The 24716-nt window shown below is 36.8% G+C and overlaps 2 protein-coding genes across 2 annotated transcripts; one reads left to right on the top strand and one right to left on the bottom strand.

Moving 5' to 3' along the window:
• Positions 1 to 2934: 2934 nt before the first annotated feature.
• LOC113105752 (ankyrin repeat and SOCS box protein 7-like) lies at positions 2935 to 12070 on the bottom strand. Its single transcript, XM_026267021.1, has 5 exons — positions 11953 to 12070; positions 11076 to 11152; positions 9974 to 10227; positions 7268 to 7873; positions 2935 to 4436 (listed from the first exon to the last, which is right to left on the bottom strand). The coding sequence occupies exons 2-5, from the start codon at positions 11120 to 11122 to the stop codon at positions 4297 to 4299; spliced, it is 1047 nt and encodes a 348-aa protein (XP_026122806.1). The 5' UTR covers positions 11123 to 11152; positions 11953 to 12070; the 3' UTR covers positions 2935 to 4296.
• A 21-nt stretch (positions 12071 to 12091) lies between these two features.
• On the top strand, positions 12092 to 24627 carry lins1 (lines homolog 1). The gene is made up of 7 exons (XM_026267020.1): positions 12092 to 12282; positions 12894 to 13181; positions 14111 to 14200; positions 14308 to 14452; positions 15696 to 16274; positions 17874 to 18060; positions 23833 to 24627. Exons 2-7 carry the CDS (start codon positions 12903 to 12905, stop codon positions 24437 to 24439), a joined length of 1887 nt encoding a protein of 628 aa, XP_026122805.1. The 5' UTR covers positions 12092 to 12282; positions 12894 to 12902; the 3' UTR covers positions 24440 to 24627.
• Positions 24628 to 24716: the final 89 nt, after the last annotated feature.

Raw genomic sequence — 24716 nt, forward strand, 5'->3', positions numbered from 1 at the left:
TGAAAAACACATTTTAAGCATTTTACCTTTAGATCAATAAGGTCTTTCAGGTCGTGAGAAAACGTTCATCGAGTGTGACTGTCATGTTTTTAATTTAATCTCATTACAGTCGATTCCCGCGCATTGCGTCTGTTATTAAGTCTACACATCTGCTGTCCCCTGACGACCTTTTCTCTATAGGCTACTATACCGTCTCATTCCCTCGATGCACCTGTAGCTGCTCTTAAATGAGGGGCATGACATTACACCGGTGCGCGAGCAGAGCACAAAGGCCGGCAGTCTCGAGCTCTCCGGTCGCGGGCTTTTATTCCCGCGGTCCAGAGGGAGGGAGCTACTCTTCTGGCCTTTCATTCCGTTCTGCATCGCCGGGTCCCGCATGAGCCCCAGTCTGGGCTTTCACCAACTAAATTAAGACCTGATAAAAAACGGTACCGGAACAGGTGAGTGGAGGTGTACGAGCAGAGATAATACGCCCTTTGTGCTTCCGCGCGCCGATAACGGTGTGTGTCCCATACCGACGTGTGCGCGCGCTTGTGTTTGTCATTTGTAAACTCAAAAAAGTAAAATGTTTAAACATTTAAAAACATTTTTTATACTATTTCAACTGTAAATACACCCCCCCCCCCATTATGACAATTGTTTTGACAAGATGCGGTGTGCATTTTTATAAAAGCTGCTTAAATATCCCAATTTAACTAAGCTATTAATACTAATAACTTTTAAATGTTACTATATTTTTTTTATTTAAAATAAAAATAAATAAATATGTACTTATTCAAGTGTATTTATTTATAATTCAATTAAAACAAATTTTAATAAATGTCGATGTATTAGTAAAAAAATGTTTATGATGTTAGGAATCACTTTTACAAATATTGTTAATTTTGATGTATTGTAATTTCTAAATAAAAGACTTTTGTCAGCCCTTTTGTAAAACAAACTGTTTTAAACTAGGCTGGTTTTAAAGTTCATAAAGATTATTCAAACAAAAATAATTATTATAAAAATAATAATCATCATCAGCTTCTTGATGATGAAATTAGGAGACCTAATATTGAATCTCAGATTTTTAAACACACACACATAAACACACACACACACACACACACACACAACCTTCATCCAGCCCTGCTTGCATATATATTCAAAAGATGGGAACAAGAAGAAAATAGAACATGGAATTTTAATTACTTGAACAGGCTGATTTTATGTTTATTGTTTTTATTTATTTTGCAGTAATTAATAGCAAGTTATATTTATACATTTTCTTTGATCCTTGGATGAGTTACACAAAGTTTCATGCTCAGATTACTGACCCTAAATATGAACAATATAATATTGATCCCAACATTAGCAGAAATGTCACTATCATAGACTGACACATTAGGAAAAAAACCTAACGAGCTTTACAGCAATCACCTCTTCCTACTCTCTCAACGATAACCGTGATTTAAGACACATAAAGCCCTGTTGAGTGTGCTTTGCATATTTCCTTGTGTGGCCTCATGTCTGCTACCACAAGTCAGTTTCAGACGGCCCACTCATTCAAATGGATCTGTCCTCTTCCGCACAGATATATGCCCACAGACAGGGAGTTTCCCTGATGCCACGGATGGGGCTCAAGGAAGAGCTGTTTCCAGCGAGGCAGAGGACACCATCCATCCGGCAAGACCACCAACAATAGCAGCATTGTTCTGCGTGTCTGCAAGGAAACACGGCCTACAGAGAGATGCCATTGTTTTATTGTGTAATGTTACCTGCGATTCGAGAGAAGATAGCGGCCTGTGTTTTTGTGGTATCAATGTGCAAATATATCATGGCGTTCTTAGGTCACTGCTGAGTTCTGGCACGGGATCGGCTCAAGAGAAGCAGGAAAGTAGAAACCTTTTTATTTAAGAACAGCATTCCTAGGAAAACGAGAGAGAGAGTGAGACGGATTGAGAGATCGCCTTCCAACAAAACACCAGCCGTTCTCGAGCAAACAATACACTGAGATCTCTGGAAGAAGCTGCTATCCGCTGCCAGGCGTTGTCATTGAAGGTGCCTGTAGCCGGACGGAGATAACACGGCATGGGATGAGCTTTCCTCTCAAGCGACGCCAGAGCTTTGGTTTGGAAGGCAAAACAGTGAGATATGAGCCTGAGACCACGGGAAAACCTGAAGCCATGCATAACACAGGCTTCCCACACCTTACTATCAGTGCAGCTTCCTTTGTGTTTGCTTGAGAAGAAATATATATATATATATGCTTAAAGATAAAGTGAAATGTTATTTTCAACTCTTTTATTTTTTGAGTGAAACAGGATAAACAAAAGATTTTGGATCATTAAAAGTGGCATACCAAGATACCAAATGGAGGCAGATGGATGAAGAGGCCAAAGGTGTAAGAAGCATTTGTGACGTCAGCTGAAAAAGAAACAAGAACAAGACATTTGCTTAAAGATTAAAAACATTTAAAAAAGATAAATAAGGTCATCTTACCTGAAAAATTCCTGTAAAAATGAACTTAAACCCACCAGTGATTATTAAAGTGTTTTTAAGGCTGACTGTACTGGAGTTCAAATTAAAGACGGCAATGACAGCAAAACCTAAAAGACAGTGCATTTACTAAATGAGCAATGAATTCAGCAAAATCAGCATATTTCTCAGACATTTTATTAGAAATTCATCACACTCTAGAAAAATGGATGCAAATCAATGAGCACGGCACTGGTACTGCTTCAAAAGTACAGCAAAAAGACTTAGAAAAAATAACAAATGGGGACATTATGAGATCCATTTATTCACACGCGTTCATGTGAAACAGCAGATTATATACATTCAGTAGTTGAAGCTGTGGAAGACAAATCCCATATCACATTCCCTGGCTCTCAAATCAGTCCTCCACGCCTGCTTCAGAATACATTACGGTAGCAAGCAGTCATCCAGAGATGCTTTCAGTCCCGGAACTCAAAAAAGAAATCATTTCAATGCTGTGGCAGGTCACGTTAATGCACTTGAAGTGTGTTCATGATGTGGTGAAATGCTGTCGCTGTACTGCGTCACGGACTCAAGGAAAGGCAGCTAGTGTTCCAACCTCTTTGTGAGAGTCTCTCCCACCAAACGCTCTCACCTTGATTGAGATTTTATTAAGGGGAAAGATCAAAAATAAAGCTGCGAGCATTCGGACTAAAACGTTGCTTGAAGTAGTGCCAAATGATCTGAACTACTGTAATGCTATCCAGACCTTTGACTAATGCTTATATTGTGTAGACAACCCCCCCAAAACAATTAAGTGCATTTCAAATCATTATATATTAAAAAAACAAAAATCACGAGAGCATTAAATTACCGATTGCAAAAATGTAAGAGATTTTTTATGTGCATTATAAGAAGAAAATGATGGCCAAGTCCAATTAAGCATCACTAATATTCCATTTAATTACAGATCCGGACGCTCCTACATCAAAGCCCTTGACAGGTCACACAAAAAACACAGAACCACTCAACAAAACACTTCCATAACACAAGCATGTGGCTTAAATAGTGTAAAAATATCTGCTGTACATATGACACAAATATTTACATAAAGTTTGTTAATGTTCTACGCACCGAATACAAGTTCACCTATGTAGTCCTTTAGTCGTGACAAAGACTTAATGCAAACTAAAGCCAAGCACCTCTGATACTGAATCTCCAACGATTTGTAAAGAAAAATCGTATATAAAAATAATCATAAAAAATAAATCAATTAAATTAAAATTCTCAGAAGAAAAAAAATATGAAGAATGTTTGCAGAGACAAACTGAGAGCCTGTTGGTTTTCTTTCTTTTTTTTTTGGTACAATTTGTTTTTAAATGCAAAAAATTGGTTTCTATTAACTTATTGTACCAAAAAAAAGCTGTGTTTGAAAATGATTTCTTCACAGCAAAAATGACAATAGCACATCCATTTTTTTTTTATGAGGGTGACCTGAATATTTGGCAATTTCTCTGGATAGCTTAGCTTTTATCTTTTCCTTGTCTGAGAATGTAGCCGATAGAAAAAAAAAGTCTAATACTTACAAAGGCCTTGTTGATTTAAGAGCAAAAAAAGATATTTGGTACAAATATCAAACGTCAGCATTTTTCTTCCCTCATGGGTCAGGAATTTCACCACGACACCTTCAGTGAACTAATAAACGTGGCCATTACAGTGTCGTTATTTCACTGCTCTTGTACAAAACGCTGCACCTGCTCCCAGAGGTCGAGTCGAAGTCAAAAGAGAGTTTGCATAGAGTCTTAAGGGAACCTACAGAAACCAGTTGATCGGTTGCTGTCAAACGCTGTCGAACTTGTGTTTTAGGTAGTCCTTCATGACCTTGGCAATGGGCAGATCTTCCAGAAACTTCAGGCTCTGCAGACCGATGCACTGCCGTATCTTTATCCTGCACAGATCCTGCAAAGTCCTGGGCTGCCCTGAAACACAACAAGTCGCAGGTTAAACCAGAGTCTATCAAATCTGACTGGATTCCTGTCTCAACACAACTATTTCAATCTAAGAACTGAGAAAAGAACACAAAAGATGTGTACCCAACAGTCTAAAACTTATAATAGAAACTTAAAATAGAAACCTTTATTGTATTATTAAGGTGCAACATTTGCGTCTGAATAAATGAACTTAATACAGTGTTTGCAGAAGCAGACAGAAATGGACGCCTTAAGAATTAAACTTAGCAGATATACATGAAAGACTCTAAATTTAAAGACTACAGAATTAGTAGAATTTTCTCTTTTAGCTCCACATCTTTACAGAAATTAAAAATTCCTCAATGTTGGCTCGTTTTAAGAGGTCTCTATAGGCTCTACTTTTTTATTGTATTTATTTGTTTAAATCTGCTCATTGATGTTGCTGATTATCAATTAATATTTGTATTACTGTACTGAGTTTCCATTGTTTCATTATACAATTCTTTGTATTATTGTGCTGCTTTGGGTTTGACAAAAGTACTTCATAAATAAAACTAATTATATATATATATTGTTGTCTCTGTGTACTGCAAGCTTATGTCACTAAAAAAAAATTCCTTATATGCGCAAGCGTACTTGGCAATAAAGCGCTTTCTGATTCTGATATAAATGTAATATAATAAATTACAGAGAGCCTGAGTAGATTAAACTACATTGCTTACTATATTGCAGACATCTTACAGACGTTTAATTCAAAGGGTCAGAAAGAGAGAGAAAAAAAGGCTGTTTTTGAAAAGAAAAAAAGAAAAACTTAACCAACATTGTAAGAATTTTTTTTTTTTTGTGCAGTATATATAATAAATGTATAAACCTGTCACAAAAAGTGTAACTTCAGGTAGAAGCATGGAAAATGAATTTATGGCAGGCACAAAAAAACAAAAACTTTAGCAACATAAGTCGATGATAGGGGAATTGAGAAGCACTAAAAAGGGGGAAAAAATTTTTGCAATCAAAAATCTAATTAAAAACTACCTGCATAGGTACAACAACAAAAAACATCTTATTCAACGGGTTAGAGAGAGAGAGAAAAAAAATGGCCATGAAAAATGATTGTTTCTGGCACAAAAAAACTTCATAAGTGGACATCAGGGGAGGAAGAAAAAGTGCACACAAACACAACGTTTTTGTCCTTTTGTCGTACTAAAAGAGTTCCAGGAACCCAGTGCACAGAGTTTATCAGTTTTAATGGGCCCGTTTTCCCGTCCCAACACAATATGGCACAGGCTGTGCGCACACAAATGAAGCCAGCTGGAAAAACCACTACAAAGAGCTGGAGACGGCCATCTGCAGCCCCTGTCTTCTGTCAGTCTCCATGCCTTAGCAAAAGCTCTCAACTATAGGTGACGGCAGAGAGACAGAAATGAAATCAACACGTATTCTCACGCAGCGCACCGACATGAAGTCATGCTCTCAAAGAGTCCTCGATGTAAATACAGCCACCGAAGTGCTTTTTTATTAAATAATCAGGGTGAAATGAGATCTCTCTGAATGAGCTGACAGTGAGTAAATGACTGCGAGAGGTGGCTTTGATATGGTGATATCAAAGTTGAAGCGAAGCGCAGGAATGTGGCCATTGTTGCGTACTTGCTCATTAGTGCTTCAGGTAACACGGCTGGCTTTCTCTGACGGCCGATTGTTCTGCGTGGGGGATAGAGATCATAATGCCGTTCACTCGGCCATTGCTCAACTTACAGATTGACAGAACGGCTACTGCTCTCCGTGAGATTTGACATTTTTAAGGAGAAAAGAGGGAATATGAGCTCCTTTGATGATACTCTCCTTATAAACCCTTGGAGTTTTAATGCTTCGGGTTTTACTTGATTGAAGCTCTTTTCTAATGTATAGCTCTAATATTAAACTGGAATGAGCGTATTAGAATGTGCACTCTTTTTAACTTTTTATCTTTTTAACTTTTTCCAAATAAATATGAAGCAGCACAACAGTTTCCAGCACTGATAATAAATCAGCATATTAAATTGATCACAGCAATAAATTACATTTGAATGTATATCAAAATAGAAAAACTTTTTTTACATCTTAATAATATTAATTTTATTCCTGTATTTTGGATCAAATAAATCCAGCTTTGATGAGCAGAAGAAACTCCTTTAAAAAACATAAAAAATCATTCAGAAAATAATGTTCCATGAAGACATTTTGTAAATTTACTACCATAAATATTAATAAAACCTTAATTTTTGATTAGTAATATGCATTGCTAAGTAGGGGTGCTCCGATCACGATCGGCCGATCGTTAATGCGCATCTCGTCAGTAAAGCCGGTTTTGTAATCAGCGGTTAATTCCATCAGGTGTGTGATTTTACATAGAGCAGCTGTTACTACACAGAGCCGTTGTTAACTGAGAAGATGCGCCAAAAAACGCTGAAAATGAAGTGGATTTGTTAACAACGGCTCTGTGTAGTAACAGCTGCTCTATGTAAAATCACACACCTGATGGAATTAACCGCTGATTAGAAAACCGGCTTTACTGACGAGATGCGCATAACGATCGGCCGATCGTGATCGGAGCACCCCTATTGCTAAGAACTTCATTTGGACAACTTTAAAGGTGATTTCCTCAATATTTAGATTTTTTCTGCAACCTCAGATTCCAGATTTTCGAAAAGATCTCTGCCAAATATTGTTCAAGGCATACATCAATGAAAAGCTTATTTATTCAGCTTTCATATGTATAAATCTCAATTTAAAAAAACTGACTTATTATGATTGGTTTTGTGGTCCAGGGTTATAAATAAGCATTAAAGAGAAGGTGAACATACTTGTGACCTCCTGCAGGAAGTCCAGACAGGGCCGACTGATGCCAGACATGCTGACGGAAACAGCCACGGGCGTCTGGCCCTCGTAGTTCCTTGTGTTCGTATCGGCTCCGTAAATGTACAGCATCTGCGCGCACAGCACATCGTCTCTGAGGGCCGACAGGTGCAGCGGTGTCTGTCCGTCCTCCAGCCGGCCCAGGTTAGTGTCTGCTCCGCGCTGCAGGAACATGCGGCAGTATGAGTGGTTGCCCTTAATGACGGCGTAACGCAGCAAGAAGCCGTTCTGAATGTCTATGTTGGCGCTGTGGTCGAGCAGGATGCGGACACAGCTGGAGCGCTCGCGGATGATGGCCAGCTGAAGCGGCGTGGTGCCTTTGTCGCTGAGCGGGTCCACCTCGGCTTTGAACTCCAAGAGGAGACGCACGAAGGAGTCACGGCCATAGTGGGCCGCAACATGCAGAGGCGTCCAGCCATCGTTGCTCTTGGCGTTGATGATGTCGCTGCGATACTCAGACTCCAGCATGAGGCGGGCGATGCGGGCGCGGCCGTGCATGGCGGCGTAATGCAGAGCGGTGAAGCCTCCGATGAAATCCTTCACTGTGGGATCCGCTGGAGAGACAAACACGACAAAAATCTGAACAAAAAAGTTCATCAAGACAAACTTTAGGTAGACAAAACTTAAACTTTGAAAATTTTGTTCAGGTGTTGATGACATTTTAAGCAAGTTGATAGCATGTTTTTAGGATGATTGATATATTATTAATGTGTTGCTAGCATGATTAGCATGTAGTTTGCATGTCGCTAGCATAATTGGCATGAAGTTAACATTTTGTTAACATGTTCCTAGTATGATTAGCATTCCCAGCATGTTTCTAGCAAATTTCTAGCATGATTAGCAAGTAACTAGCATGTTGTTAGCATGATTAACAAGTAATGATGCTAGCATGATGAAATCCTTCGCTGTAGGATCTGCTGAAGAGATAAACATGACAAATATGAACTAGATAAAAAAAAGTCTGTCAAGACAAACTTTAGGTAGACAAAGCTTAAACTGAAAATTTTGTTCAGTATTTGATCATGTTTTTAGCATGATTGATATTACAAAAGTGTTACTAGCATGATTAACATGTAGTTAACGTCGCTAGCATGTTCCTAGTATGATTAGCATGTTGTTAATGTGATTAGCAAGTAACTAGCATGTTGCTAGCATGTTTCTAGAAAGTTTCTAGAATGATTAGCAAGTCAATAGCACGTTGTGTTAATATAAGCAAATGATTAGCATGTTGCTAGCATGTTGAAATCCTTCACTGTGGGATCCGCTAAAGAGACACACACGACAAATCTAAACTACATAAAACAAAGATTTAAGTTGGCTTGAGCAAGCCAGGCCTAAAAGATTAAAGCAGTTGTCAAAGCTTGAAGTCTGAAAGTTTCGATACTTTAGTTGTTGACTGCATGTTTCTGATTACCATGCTGATAGCATTTTTTAACCCTGATTAACATTACTTATGAGTTGCCAGTGTGATTAGCATGTAGTTTTACTTAAAGCATTTAAGCATTTTACTTGCATGTTCCTAGTATGATTAGCCTGTTGTTAATGTAATAATCAAGTTACTAATATGTTTATAGTATGGTTAGTATGTTGCTAGTATGTTTCTAGCATGACTAACAAGTTATTAGCATGTTGCTAGCATGTTTCTGTCATGAATAACAAGTTAATAATTCTAGCATTATTATCAAGTTACTAGCATGTTATTAACATGATTATCAAGTTACTAGCATGATTAGCACATTACTATTATTATTAGCAAGGTACTAGCATGATTAGCATGTTTCTAGCATGATTATCAAGTAACTAGCATGATGAAATCCTTCACTGTGGGATCTGCTGGAGACAAACACATGACAAATCTGAACTAATTCAACTGAACGCCTATTTAAACTGAATTTCTGAGTCTGTTATTTTCCTGCTCATTTCTGTGAAGATGCTTTGAAACAATATGTATTTTATAAAGTGCTATATAAACAATGGTGACTTGACAACCGAGAACATCAGGCAAGAAACAAGAAAAGTTTGTAAAAATTACATTCATTAGGCTTGCTATAATTATTATATTAGAAATATTACTAGCACACTAAACCAAACACACGATCCAAACATTTGGATAATTTGCATAACATTACTATATTTTAATCAAAGGACTTTAACTTGGTAATGATTTTCTCTGATGACAGGCTTCGTAATTTTCTCTGAATCTCAATCAGTACAGATGACTGAACACTTGATTGTGGATCATTCTAGCTGCAGATGTTCAGACAAAAAACAGTCCTGTTCCATAGCGCCCTCTAACGTCTAGCATGCATTACTACACATAACCATGAACCCAACGCTGGTTATCACAGAGAATAAAGTACATGAAATGTGGAGAGGGGTCACTTTTACAATTAAACAGTGATTAATACACACAAAACAGAACTTTTTCATGATTTTTTTGTCACTTCTGGACCTTGGAAATTTAAATTACCATTTGCTCTTGTTGTGTTGAAATAAGAAGCTCGTACATTTTGTGCATTTTTAGTGCCACTTTGAACAAATCAACCACAGTTTTTAGTAAACATCAAACTAAGCTGATCATTTTTGGTTTTCTTACCAACTGACACTTTAAATCACTTCTGCACATCCCGCCACTGTCCTAAAATAGTCTTTACCTCCGTGTTCGAGGAACACGCGCACACATCGCTCCTTCCCCTTCGCCGCAGAGAAGTGCAGCAGTGTCCAGCCGTTGGCGTCCCTGATCTTGGGCGAGTAGCCCTGCTCCAGCATCTTGCGGACGGTGTAGACATCGCCGGCCGCCACTGCCGCTTGGATCTGCAGCTCCTCCTGTAACTCTGGGTTCCTTCTACAGTGATGGTTCAGCATCCTGTCACATCTCGCAGTACGGCGCTCAGACGCTCCTGTGTCCCTGCAGACAAACATACTCAAGTGAACTTATAAAAATATTTTTTTCCCGCCAAACATCATATGACACTAATCAAATAAATAGGAAGACAAATAAACAATGAGTCAGACATTAACATGTCCGTCTGATATAGTCACAATGTTTACATATTTCAGGGAAAACAATCTGGATTATAATATCTACAGCTCATTAATTTGAGCTCTACTAGTGCTCTCAAATGATTGATCGCAATTAATCGCATCCAAAATAAAAGTTTTTGCTTACCTAATATATGTGTATACTACGTATATGCATTTGTTTTTCTTTTTATCTCTATAATGAAGTTTTGTTTACTTTTAATTTGGATGTTATTAATTGCTTGACAGTACTTATCTCTATACATCACTTCATTATAGAGATAAAGAGAAAAATATATATATATTTTAACACAACAATTACCAAATATCACTTGTTACAAGAATGTCAATGTTTTTCAAATCTTATAAACAATATATTGTAATAGCTACTATTATAAATACTATATTTAAAAATTTCTTTGTTGCAGATTTTTTCTTTAGATTTTTAACAGGAGAACATGATAGATACAAATATAAAAACAAATACGTAACATTAATATAGGATCAAAACTGTGTGAAAGTAAATAAATGCACACATCACTGTTAAAATAATAATAATATATTTTTGCATGCAAAGTAATGAAGCCAAAACCCTCAAACCAACCATAAACAAGCTTAGACAGCACATTTTAATATACTACAAAATAACAGAAATTACACACACACACACACATATATATATATATATACATGGCCTACAGATAATTAGAAAGTTCAGCTATGAGCCAAAATTACCATTCATTAATGTCTTGTAGTTTTGAAACAGCCTTTGCGTTCTGCATCCATATTCACATCCACTTCAGATCTCCATTCTAGACATGCAGAGTAATATAGAAATATAATCATTCATGAGTATCACTATACACATATTCATTATTAAAGAATGTATACACACGATTTAATATATGCATTTATATGGATACAATATGCATGTTTACGTGCATAATCTTCTTTTAGCCACACCTGTCTGATGAAGTCTTATTTACACACTTATCTGTCACGTTGCATTGATTATCTCTCTGTTTAGGAGGAAATATTAACTGTCACCTATCAGTTCACTGTGTTATTGTCTTTCAGCCTCTGAAAAACGGAGCATTTAAACACCTTTATTAACTTATATCAATGCAAATGTTCGCAAACATACGTGGTATATACCAGCAAATGAAGTTTAACCATTTTATCACCTCAAATAGGTTAAATAATAGGAGAATAATCATGTTTGTAGCTGCTGCACTGAGAACAATGAATCTGTTAGCTGCTGTGCTAAACCAGCTGTGGCTGCTAAAATCAGCCTCAAACAGACACTAAAGCGGCTCTTTTTAGAGACTGGCGTGATTTAATTTAATACCGCTGAAGTTTCGATACGATAATTCTGACACTAAACATTAAACTGAAAGAGAATTTGACAAACTCTGTGACTGACATGTACTGTTACTGTATTAGCATAGTTAGCATTTAGCCAGCGGTTACTGACCATTTTCACAACAACGCTGCTTTTAAAGTTACTCAAAGTCTCTTAACCTGCGGCTAGAGGATACAATTAACGATATCTGCTCATTAACACAATAAAGACTCGATAGACCGTGAAATAATATATACATAATATACATACAGAGTACAAATACAGTCAGGTAGCCATGAACATCATCTCCAAGGCTTCAAACCGCAACAGCCAATCAGATTCCAGCTGTCAAATACGTCATGCCTACATCATGCTGCTGCGAAACAAATCGCCGGATGTCAGGGTTTTGCGACAATTGTGGCTGTATAATGGCAAACAGCACGCCATGTGGTTTATATGGAGGCGTTTGATTCTTGTAGCGGAGCGGATTTTATATCACAGCTGAAGAAAAGATGCCAGGTTTTAAATGAGTAGTAATAAATGCTATTAATTACAGTACGAGTGTATGATTTAACCGGAAGCATCTTTCTATAGATCACGGTAAGTCACTGGATACAACCACTATTCTACACATCTCTAGTCAAACTTCGCGGCTCTCTGAATATGAGGTTATTTTTCTATTTAAAACCTTTCGTCAAGTATATAAATTGCAGAGACCGATTCAGTGCCTTTAAGTAGAAATTATAAAGGATACCGAGAAAATTGAAAATGCATCGTGTAAGCAACCAAGATACTGTCATCAAGTATTTTAATAATAACTTGTTTTATTTCTGTGGAAAAGCTCGAAATGTCCTTAATAAGTACTTTATACCAGTAATTGTGTGTGTTTGGTGTTGTATTGTGATTTTATTCGTTCGTGTTTTTATTCAATATATAACCATAATAACAAACGGCTGCTTATTTAAAGTAAACACATTCAGGACAGATTACAGGGTATGTGTTTAAGACAAACTGAATTTGGCATGACTTACAGAAATACATAGTCAAAATTTTGAATAGCAGGCATATCATTTCTTTGGAGGCTCCTAAAAAAGAGAGTCAGGAAATCATCTTCCCTTGTTCAGCCAATCAGAAACAATCCCTGCCTGTCAATCATTGACCATAATCAGGTTTGCTGATGTTGAGTTGTGTCTGGCCTTTTATTTTCACAGAGTCTCATCATGGATGCCTCAGGATTGGATCTCCAAGCTGTTTTTGGGCTGTTACGTGCAGGATCTGCTCCCAGCGTGAGCAGTGAAGAGCTGGCCAGGAGAGTCTCATCATGTTTTATGAGTCAAGCGCCGTCCGTCACACACACAGACCTCATGTGCTTGTGTCTCACTCTTACTGAGAGCATCATTAGCAGACTGACGGCACAGAGTCTGCCACAAGATGCCACAAAGTACTATGAAGATGTGATGAGACGGCTGTTTGGAGAAATGCATCTGATGGGAAAACTGGTAGGTAAAATCCAATTATATTATATTTTGATCAATAAAATATTGAAAGCACATTTCTTCCACTAAATTCTCATTACATCAATGTTATATTTATTTAGAAATATACCATCTTTTTCTTTAATTTTATATATTATTTATATCTATATCATTTTATTTATAAATCAGTATATAAATATATATCCATGCTACTTTAAATTTATGCTGATTTAAATATATATTTTTAATGTATTTATATAAAAGTTATTCATATCAATGCCAGCCAAAAGTTTTTGGAACAGTTTTTGGACAGCAAGATTTGAATATATTTTAAAAGGTAATTTATTTTTGTGATCAAAGCTGAATTTTCTGCATCATTCAGATGTCTTCAGTGACACATGATCCTTCAGAAATCATTTTGATATATTGATTTGCTGCTCAAGAAACATTTATTATTATTATGTTGAAAACAGCAAAATATATTATTATTATTATTATTATTATTATTTGGTTTTTTTTGGGTGGTGGGGGGGGGGTTCTTTGATGAATAGACATTTCAGAAGAACAGCTTTTATCTGAAATAGAAATATATTTTTTTAAATTATAAATGTCATCGTCATCATTTTTTGATCAAATTAATGCACCCTTGCTATCTAAAAAGTACTAATTTCATAATAAATATATAATTATTTAAATATACTGAGTCCAAGCTTTTGAATGGTAGTGTATAATGTTAAAATAAATGATTATCTTTGGATCTATCTTCATCAAAGTATTAATTAAAAACAAAAAAAATTGACATATATACATACACATTGCACAAAAAAGTAAAATATTTAAATGAAATTATTAAAAAATATTTAGCTAATGTAATGTTCATTTTTTGTTATTTGATTTATATATTCATATTTGTCAGTGGAATATGTTTTGACTGGTGTGATGTCTTGATGCAGGTCTCTCTCCTCAGATCTGGAGACAAGCTGGTGTCTCATTTATCTGGAAAGTGCATGTCAGTCTATATCATCAATGACATTCGCATCTCTGTGAGTAATGGGGCTTCATATTAAGATAACTTCCAGCATCGGCAGCCATATCACCCTGCAGTCCGAGACCGGTCGCCCACTGAAGCTAAGCTGATTGTTGATTTCAGGGAGGCAGCAGCTGGATGTGGAGACACGCGTGTGCTGAAGTGTTTGAGAAATCAGTGTCCAGCGGTGAACTGGACTCCTGTCTGTGGTCCCTGACCGCTGTGATTAAAGCAGTGCTGAGAGGAGACACGGGCCCCAATCAGAGAGGTACTGAAGAGTCTTCACACACAGACACTTGCTTTATTATGCTTATCTGGATTGGATTCAAGTAGAAATTTATGCAAGGTTTAATCTGAGGTGGAGAGAGAGGCAGGACCTCAGGAGAAAATGTTCATAATTGACTGAAAATGTAAAACTGGTGGAAAAGAGGTGGAGTAATAACAATGTAAACAACTCTTCACTTACATCTGAACCTAAATCAGCTTGGAATTACTTATAAAAATTAACTGTTGAAGTGACGTGACATTCAGCCAAGTATAGTGACCCATACTCAGAATTCGTGCTCTGCATTTAACTCATCCAAAATGCACACACACACAGCAGTGTACACACACACACACACACACTGTGAACACACACCCGGAGCAGTGGGCAGCCATTTATGCTGTGGCCTTGCTGAAGGGCACCTCAGTTGTGATATTGCTGGCCCGAGACTCAAACCCACAACCCTAGGGTTAGGAGTCAAACTCTCTAACCACTAGGCCACGACTTCCCAAAAACAAGAAATGGTGATTAGCTGCTAGGTTAAATCTGGTTATATCTGTGTATATAGTCAGAATAACGTGTTTACCAAACATTTGATGACTTATAATAGTAAAATAATAACTTCCAACATAAAAATAGAATGGTTTGAGAAAAGCTGGGTCATTATTTTTTATTAAATCACCTTATTCTCAAATAATTAAGTTACCTTAAACCCATTTTTTTATGTTGGACATTATCATTTTTATAATAATAAAACTGTTCAACGTCCAAAAATAATGAGTTTAAATTATTATTATCATTATTATGTCACCTTAAACCCATGTTTTCCATGTAGGACATTATCAATTGAATAATGATGATAATAATAAAATGGTACTCTTCAACATGAAAGAATAATGGCAATAAGGTGACATTATTATTGTTATTGATAACAATGATTATATATTAAATCATTATTTTTCATAATGGAAGTTATTGTTTTATTATTGACAATATTTTTTAAAATAGTAATAATATCATTTTTTTTCTTATTAATATTAGAATGGCAGTTAAACAACAGTACCAAATGAATTACAAAATATTGTAGTTATTTTTGAAGCAATATAATACTCATTTAGAACTGATAACTCTGGGTTTAATATATACTGTGTTACTTTAGACACAAAACGATTTAAATCCAATCTTTGGCTTCTCATATCAGAGGACGGGATTTCTTTTAATCCCAGCTGCTCGTTTTTCTCCACAGATGTTTTGACGAAGCTTCTTTCTGGATTGGATTCCTCCATCGCTTGCTTGTACACACACCTTCTGACTCCAGACACACAGGAACCTCACAAAAGAGAACCGCTGAGTCTCTCCAGAAGCATGTGTGAGTTCTTTGACCTCCTGGAGGTGCTCAGTGCTGCCCGGCTCAGATACGGAGTCTGTTCTTCAGCTCAGAGAATCATGTTCGTTGAGTCGCGAGCGCTGCTTCATGTCGTGAGAGCTGACGTGGAGTATCTGGTGAAGAAACGAGCGCTGCTTCTTCTGAAGAGAAGTCTTCTGCGGAGAGCCGGGGAGGACTGGGCTTCAGCTGAAGCTCAGTGTGAATCACGTGAAGATCCCGACCTGACAGAGGACACGCTGATCATGGCAGATAAAGTGCTACAGGAAGTCACTGCAGGCTGGCTGAAGGAAGTCCCTGTGAAGGCTAAAGCCAGTTTCTTTGGAGGGAACTGTGAAGTGAGTCTCGGCAGGACACAGAAGGACGATGTGATTCTGAGAGCCGTGAGCCTGATTCTGCTGAAGTCACTGGAAATACACATTCAGTCCCCTCCGAGGAAAGGTGACTGTCATACTAGAGTTCACTGGTTTTCACAGTATCTTACTAACAGCTAGAACATGACCATTTACATGCTGGCTTCACAAAGTCTCTACTAAAAGGATGTCTGAAAGTTTGAAAAAGAGTTTTTTATATGCTATATGGTTGCTAAGGTAGTGACTGCTCAGTGAATGCCACAGTGTTGATAAATAGTTGCTAAGGTGTCCTAAATGGTTACTAGGTATTAAAACACCCTTACAGCTTTTATAGAAAGCAAGTTAAATTAAAGCAATACGCCCCAAGAAGATGTGATTTACAGGTGAATTTATAACAGCTATGGGGTTAAGCTGGTCTAAATTCACTTTAAACCACGGCTTCACGGGGCTTATTGCTTTTATAAAATGGTTATTCGATATACATACTGTAGTAAGGTTTCACAGAATAAAACAAATAAAGTGTAATGGTATAAATAAAAACAGTATTCATCCACCAAACAATGTAGTTCCTCAGAATCAGTTGTGGTTGGAACAATGTGGTTGCCGAGCAACACACCGGAGTAAACAAAGGTGAATGTTTGTAGTGTCATTTACAGCAGCTTTGAATGTGGCTCAGCCAATCAGAATCAAGGACCGAAACTCTCCACTTTATAATTTTTAAGGAATAAAAAGCATGTGCTTTTTATTAAAAAAAAAACAAGTCTAGATATAATACTGCCTAATATTTGTGTAATAAAAAAAAAAACAATTACATTTGTGATATTTCTGGAATGAGCAGTGCCATTTTGTGTTGTATTGTTACATAAAAACAAACAAAAAACAGTAAAAAAAAAAAAAAAAAAAGGAAAGGAAAAAATGTTTTGTTATTTTTGAAAAAGCTGAAAATAAAATGTTAATTTTAGATAACAAACTTTAGGGAACTGAAATACGTGAACAATACTTATTAAATACAAAATTATAAAACTATTTTTTTTCTTTTAATAAAAGCTGAATAGAAATAAAAAAAGAAGAATGATGAAAAATTTAAAGGACAAAATTTAAAACTGAAAAGACAAAAAAAAGCTATAATATATGCTATCAAAGTATACAAATAATACTAAAAATGCTAAATAATACTAAAACACTGGTGCCACCATAACATAAATGAATTGCATTTTTTGAATGATTTTGGATAATCTGATTCACAAAGCATTTGGAAATCACTTGACTGAAAGAATATTTGGCCATGTCCAAAATCGCATACTCTGACTAGGAACTTCTTTTGGACAAGTAATTAATTAGCAACCACTAAATTGTAAGTAAGTTATATATAAGTTCTTTACTGTAATTCGTAAATCTTCTCCAATGGGCTCATGAGTCCATCAGGTGCACACTTTTCAATCTCGCCAGAAACAGTAGGTCACCCAGGACTTTTCGTCCATTGCTTTCAGAAACACTACTCTGCTCATTTACTGTTTTTCACCTAAGGGAAGTATGCAATTTCAGATGCAGCCTTTTTAGTTAATAATTGCTAGTATATTCATATTCATAATCATTGTCATATTTAATAACACATGCCATTTAATGAAGTTCACCAGCAGAGGGTGACGTATCCCTGCATAATGCGTGTCTTTCCTGTGTTTTTCAGGCTCTCAGAGAGACATTGACGTCTGTGGGTATTTAACTGAGCTCATGTCCTTCCTCCAGCGTCACGGGACTCTGGTGTCTCCAGACGCTCACAGCTGCTCCTGGGTGTCTGTAGTATTTGCTGAACAGGATGACGACATGATGGAATCAGCCAAGACTTTGATTGGATTGTATTTATATCAGAAAAGGTTTGGAATTGTTTTTATACATCCCGTTATAATGGAACTGTACAAAATTATGTGTTTCTTCCAACGGAAATTAGTAATTCTGAGGCCAGTGCTAATATCTAGATATATCTAGCACTGCTGAAAGTAGACTCAAATGTCGGAAAAAAAAAGTTTTCTCTGCTCACCAAGGGTGCATTTATTTGATCAGAAATACACCAAAAACAGTAAACAATTTAAAATAACTGTTTTGTATTTTAATATATTTTAAAATGTAATTTTTTCCTGTGTTCAAAGCTCAATTTTCAGCATCATTACTCCAGTCCGTATTTTCATTAACATTAATAGAGATTAACAGTGTAATTTATTGTTCATGTTAGTTTAGTTCATTAACCCTAACCCTAATAATGTATCTATCTATAGTTTAAGAACCAATTCTCACTCTTAACTAGTTGCTTATTAACATACATAATACTAGCGGTTTATTAGTACTTATAAAGCTCATATTAATGCCTTATTTTGTGTGACCATATTCTCAAATCACTTAATCATACCCCATATCCAAACTTAACAACTACCCAACTAACTATTAACAAGCAGAAAATTTGAAGTGAATTGAAGAAAAACTCTTAATAGTAAATAAATATGTCCCCGTCTTAACAAATAAAACAAATTATTATTAAAGGTTTATATATATTTATAGAAAGAGAGAGAGCATGCATGTTAATAAGCAACAATATATAGGTGCTTCTCAATAAATTCGAATGTCATGGAAAAGTTAATTTATTTCAGTAATTCAACTCAAATTGTGAAACTCATATTAAATAAATTCAATGCACACAGACTGAAGTAGTTTAAGTCTTTGGTTCTTTTAATTGTGATGGTTTTGGCTCACATTTAACAAAAACTCACCAATTCACTATCTTCACTATCTCAACAAATTAGAATACTTCATAAGACCAATAATAAAAAAAAAATTGTGAATTGTTGGCCTTCTAGAAAGTATGTTCATTTACTGTACATGTTCTCAATACTAGGTAGGGGCTCTTTTTGCTTTAATTACTGCTTCAATTTGGCGTGGCATGGAGGTGATCAGTTTGTTGCACTGCTGATGTGGACAGGAAGCCCAGGTTTCTTTGACCATGGCCTTCAGCTCATCTGCATTGTTTAGTCTCTTGTTTCTCATCTTCCTCTTGACAATAGCCCAAAGATTCCCTATGGTGTTCAGGTCTGGTGAGTTTGCTGACCAGTCACCATGGTAATTTAACCAACCTTTGGTGATTTTGGCAGTGTGGCCTGCTGCCAAATCCTTCTGAAAAATGAAATCAGCATCTTCAAAAAGCTGGTCAACAGAAGTAAGCATGAAGTGCTCCAAGATTTCTTGGTATATGGGTGCAGATGACATTGTACCCCAAATCGTCACAGACTGTGGAAATTTAACACTGGACTTCAAGCAACTTAGGCTATGAGCTTCTCTACCCTTTCTCCAGACTCTATGACCTTGGTTTCCAAGTGAAATACAAATCTTGCTCTCATCTGAAAAAAGGACTTTGGACCAATGGCAACAGTCCTTTTCTTCTTCTCCTTAGCCCAGGTAAGAAGCCGCTTTGTCTCTGGTACAGGTGTGGCTTAACAAGAGGAATACGACAACTGTAGCCAAAATACTTGCCACGTCTGTGTGTGGTGACCTCTTGATACCTTGTCCCCAATCCTTGTGAAGTTCTCTAAAATTCTTGAATCGATTTTGCTCTCTCAATCCTCAAAAGGCTGCGTTTCTCTCTGTTTGTTGTGCATCTTTTTCCTTCCACTCAACTTTCTGTAAACATGCTTGGATACAGCACTCTGTGAACAGCCAGCTTATTTGCAATTAATGTTTGTGACTTACACCTCTGGTGAAGGGTTTCAATGATTTTGAAGGCTCCAGAAATCTTGGCAGGTGTTTTGAGTTGATTAGCCGATTGCCATGTCATATTCTAATTTGTTTATTGAGAATTGGTGGGTTTTAAATGTGAGCCAAAACCATCACAATTAAAAGTAAAAAATACTTAGACTACTTCAGTCTGTGTGCACTGAATTTAATACATGAATTTCACAATTTGAGTTGAATTAATGAAATAAATGAACTTTTCCTTGACATTCTAACTGATTGATAATCACCTGTGTGTGTCTTATATATATATATATATATATATATATATATATATATATATATGACAGTGCACAGCATAAATGAGTACACCCCCTCTAAATTTTAACAAATTTAACAATTACTTTTTACTCAGAAGATATACTAAATAAATAAAAGTGTATAGGTTTAAGGCTATTTTTGATCAACAGGTAAGTATATTGAACTAAAACTTTTAAAGGCAAGTCATTTCCTGACAATTAAACATGTTATATAGCCCACTGAATCTTACACAGACACAGACTGGCAGTAGTGGAAGTACTTGGGAGAGAACTTCTTGGAGACTTATTTCTTAGCATAAAATAGGACAATGGTACAAGAGGAATACCAAATTATTGTTTAAGTGTAAAAATATAGCAGACGTAGCACCGACATTCAAAAACAATGGACTTGTGATAAGGCTCCTGAAATACTCAGGTCTTCACTTTAAGTTTTCATTTAGTGATGAGTGAATTTTTGCTAGAAAAAGAGCAGAAGAAATAACATGCAAGTGTCTCAGAGCCAGCAAAAGCTGTGAAAAGAATGACACTCTATCTCAAAGAGCCTGTAGAAGTGACATACATTGTTGTTGTACGTTACTGTAGCCAAAGCAAAATAAACTCATTTAACCTCTTCCAGGTCCCATATTTACAAAATATTGACTTCTGGGGATCCATACTCTGGTCTCAAGAGACCAAGTCAATCATTTCGGATCCAAAAGCATCCAAAATGTTCTGGTATTACTAGAGGGAGGAGTACAGTTAGAAGTGCTTGGTACCCACAATGACGTTCAGTGGTAATAAAGCTTTTATATAGAGATGAATGAGTGCTAAAGGTGTGAGTTAATCAATGCTGGCATGAATTCACACACCCGTGTGATGTAAAACAAAAACTTGAAACAGAAGATACCCTCCCCTCATTCCCTGCATTATTGGGCATTTTATCAGCATGACCATGAATATATTCATTTTCCCAAGGTGAAAATCCTTCAGTGGACACGTGTTTCACTCAATCTTAACGCTGTTGAGCAGCTGTGGGGGATTCTGTAAAACTCCTCATTAAAGACCAGAGCATTTAAGGTCATCCGAGTTAAAGGGGGGGTGAAATGCTATTTCATGCATACTGAGTTTTTTACACTGTAAAAGAGTTGGATTCCCATGCTAAACATGGACAAAGTTTCAAAAATTAAGTTGTACGTTTGAAGGAGTATTTTTGTTCCCAAAATACTCCTTCCGGTTTGTCACAAGTTTCGGAAAGTTTTTTTCGAGTATGGCTCTGTGTGACGTTAGATGGAGCGGAATTTCCTTATATGTGTCCTAAGGCACTTCTGCCGGAAGAGTGCGCGCTCCCGTATAGCGAGGCTGAGCAGCACAGATATTTCACTGATCAGAGCGAGAGCGTCGCGAAAAGTCACAAAAGGAGTGTGTTTTTGGTTGCCAGGGCAAGACAACCCTGCACAGATTACCAAAAAAAAAAAAACAGCATTAAGGGACCAGTGGATGGAGTTTATTTTTAGACGTGGCCTAATGGTTAGAGGGTTGGACTTCCAATCGAAGGGTTGTGGGTTCTAGTCTCGGGCCGGACGGAATTGTGGGTGGGGGGGAGTGCATGTACAGTTCTCTCTCCACCTTCAATACCACGACTTAGGTGCCCTTGAGCAAGGCATCGAACCCCCAACTGCTCCCCGGGCGCCGCAGCATAAATGGCTGCCCACTGCTCTGGGTGTGTGCTCACAGTGTGTGTTTACTGCTCTGTGTGTGTGCATTTCGGATGGGTTAAATGCAGAGCACAAATTCTGAGTATGGGTCACCATACTTGGCTGAATGTCACTTCACTTTCACTTTCAGTTTTACTTTCTGAATTAAATCTAGGGTTTACTCATTTCTGCAATCTTTCATTTAAACATAATTGGCAAATTATAGAAAATATTGGGATATATTTTGTTGTTTTTAATGTTTAAATTGTGCCATCTTTCCATTAATTATATTAGTGATATTTAAGAAAATAAATCTTTTATATTTATTCAGAGGGGGTGGACTCATGTATGCTGTGCACTGTATATACAGTGCCTTGCCAAAGTATTCATACCCCTTTATTTATTTCACATTTTATGTTGCAGCCTTTTTTTTTTTTTTTTTTTTTTTTACATCAATCTACAGTCCATACACCATAATGACAAAGCAAAAACTGTCACAAGTAGTACAACTAAAATATGTAAATTGCATAAGTATCCTTAACTCAGTTCTTAGCTGAAGCACTTTTACAGCCTCAAGTATTTTTGTGTATGATGAATCAAGATTTGTGCATTTGGCAATTATCTGCCATCCTGCTCCTCATCTCTTCACCTCTCAAGCTCTGTCAGGTGTGATGGGGGCAGATGCATATTTCAGGTTTCTCCAGAAACATTTCTCTGGGTTCAAGCTTAGGTTCTGGCTGGGCCACTCAAGGACGTTCACAGAGTTATCTATAAGTCACTCTTGGTGTGTGCTTATGGTCATTGTCCTGATAGAAGGTAAAGATTCTGCCCAGTCTGAGCTTCTAAATGCCCGGGACTAGATTAAAAAAAATATATATTTTGGTGCATTGAGCTTTTCTTCTACTCTAGTTCCTCAGTCCCTGCTGCTGAAAAACAGCCCCACAGCATGAGGCTGCTACCAGCACACTTTACTCTTGGGATGGTACTCTGCAGGTGATGAGCAGAGCTGGCTTCCTTCAAACATGATGCTTGGAACTGAGGTTCATCAGACCAGATAATCTTTTTTCTCAGATTCTGCTTTTTTATGTAAATTCTAAGTGTGTTTTCATGTGTCTTTACTGAAGAGAGGATTGAGTCTTGCCACACCTCCATAAAGCCCAGATTGGTGGAGTGTTGCAGTGATATTTATTCTCCTAACTCCACTTATGATCATGGAGCTCAACTAGTGTTACCATCAGGTTCTTGGTCACCACACTAACCGAAGCCCTTCTCCATCACCAGCTCTAGGAAGAGTGATGATTGTTCTAAACGTCTTCCATTAATGGTAACCGACTCTACATGCTTCTGTGACCCTTCAATGAAGCAGAATTCTTTCTGAACTCTTCCCCCGATGCAATCCTGTCTCTGAGCTCTATAGGTAGTTATTTTGACCTCAGGGATTGGTTTTTGCTCTGATATGTGTTTTCAGCTGTTAAGACAGGTGTTCAAAATCATTCAATTAAATTTGCCACAGGTTAACTTCACTTGAAGTGTAGTAACATCTACAAGCAATATGAATGTTCCTGAGCTAAAGTTCAACTGTCCAAAATAATGTTTTGTTTATTTGTAATAAAGATATTAAAAACCTGTGTTTTTCTTTGCCATTAAGGTGTATGGAGTTTAGAACGTTGTGGGGAAAAAAGTAATTTAAAGCAATTTAACATAGCATCATAACAAAACATGAAAAAATGAAGGGGTATGAATAATTTCAAAAGGCTCTATCTATATATCTGTGTGGGTGTGTGTGTTTGGTATATATATATATATATATATATATATATATATATATATATATATATATTAGTTATTATTAAATATATAAGTTAAGAATATGTCTTAACATGTCTTAACACATAAAAGTAAGTAAATTACAAATATTCCTTTGTTCTCTTCACAGTTTGAGCTGCTCAGACTCTGGGGTTTGTGTCTGGGGTTGTAACCCTCACTGTCATTTCATACTTCTGCTCCGCTCCCTCTCCTTTGACCACAGCGTGCTGCTTGACTTCCTCATCTCCTCTGAGACGTGTTTCCTGGAGTACTGCGTCCGCTACCTGAAGCTTCTCCGTGAGGAACAGACGGCCTTCTCTAGCTCTTGTCGTCATATTGAAGATTGTGATTGTGCTGGAAGAAGAACCGATCCTGCTATTCAGGCTCCTCCTGCTGTTTCAGAAATGCTGGATGTTGTTCCCTGCACTAGATCGTCAGCAGGTAATGATGTCCAACGACTGGTTGATTATGGGAGCTCGGACGAATCCGAGGAGGCAGAAGAGTGTGTTCCTGGCAGGAACTCTGGTAATACTGAGGCAGATTCTGGTAGGACTCAATCTGGAATGGTGCAGACTGAACATGAATCTGATTCTCTGCTGGGTAAAGTGTTTGCGTGTCTTGTGGACTTGAGGACCGCTGTAACCAGACTACATAACAGGGGTCTCTTCCCCTACAACCCTAAATCACTTCTAAAACTGCTAAACAGCATTGAACCCCACAGAAACATGCTTAGTTAGCTTTGACTTAAAGCTAATGAACAAGAACAGATTAAAACTGATAAGAAATGTCAACCTGTTATGACCTCCTCAATTAAAGCACTGAATAAACACGTCACTGAATCAAAAAAATATTTTTTGCATCAAAATTATTGTAATGGAAGGATTTAATAGATTAATATTAAATAAATATATGATGGATAAAATAAAACATGGAATGTGCAATTTATATGTGTATATATATATATATATATATATATATATATATATATATATATATAAAATACACACACACACA

This window comes from Carassius auratus, chromosome 7 (genome assembly GCF_003368295.1).
Source record: "Carassius auratus strain Wakin chromosome 7, ASM336829v1, whole genome shotgun sequence".
In the NCBI taxonomy this organism is placed as follows: domain Eukaryota; kingdom Metazoa; phylum Chordata; class Actinopteri; order Cypriniformes; family Cyprinidae; genus Carassius; species Carassius auratus.

Coding starts and splice junctions, on each gene's coding strand:
- LOC113105752 (XM_026267021.1), bottom strand. CDS start 11,122: ATGCAGAACGCAAAGGCTGTTTCAAAACTACAAGACATTAATGAATG. Junction 10,228..11,075: donor CTACAAGACATTAATGAATG/GTAATTTTGGCT, acceptor GTTTGTCTGCAG/GGACACAGGAGCGTCTGAGC. Junction 4,437..7,267: donor CTTCCTGCAGGAGGTCACAA/GTATGTTCACCT, acceptor GTTGTGTTTCAG/GGCAGCCCAGGACTTTGCAG.
- lins1 (XM_026267020.1), top strand. CDS start 12,903: ATGGATGCCTCAGGATTGGATCTCCAAGCTGTTTTTGGGCTGTTACGT. Junction 14,453..15,695: donor CACGGGCCCCAATCAGAGAG/GTACTGAAGAGT, acceptor TTTTCTCCACAG/ATGTTTTGACGAAGCTTCTT. Junction 18,061..23,832: donor TTGTATTTATATCAGAAAAG/GTTTGGAATTGT, acceptor TTCTCTTCACAG/TTTGAGCTGCTCAGACTCTG.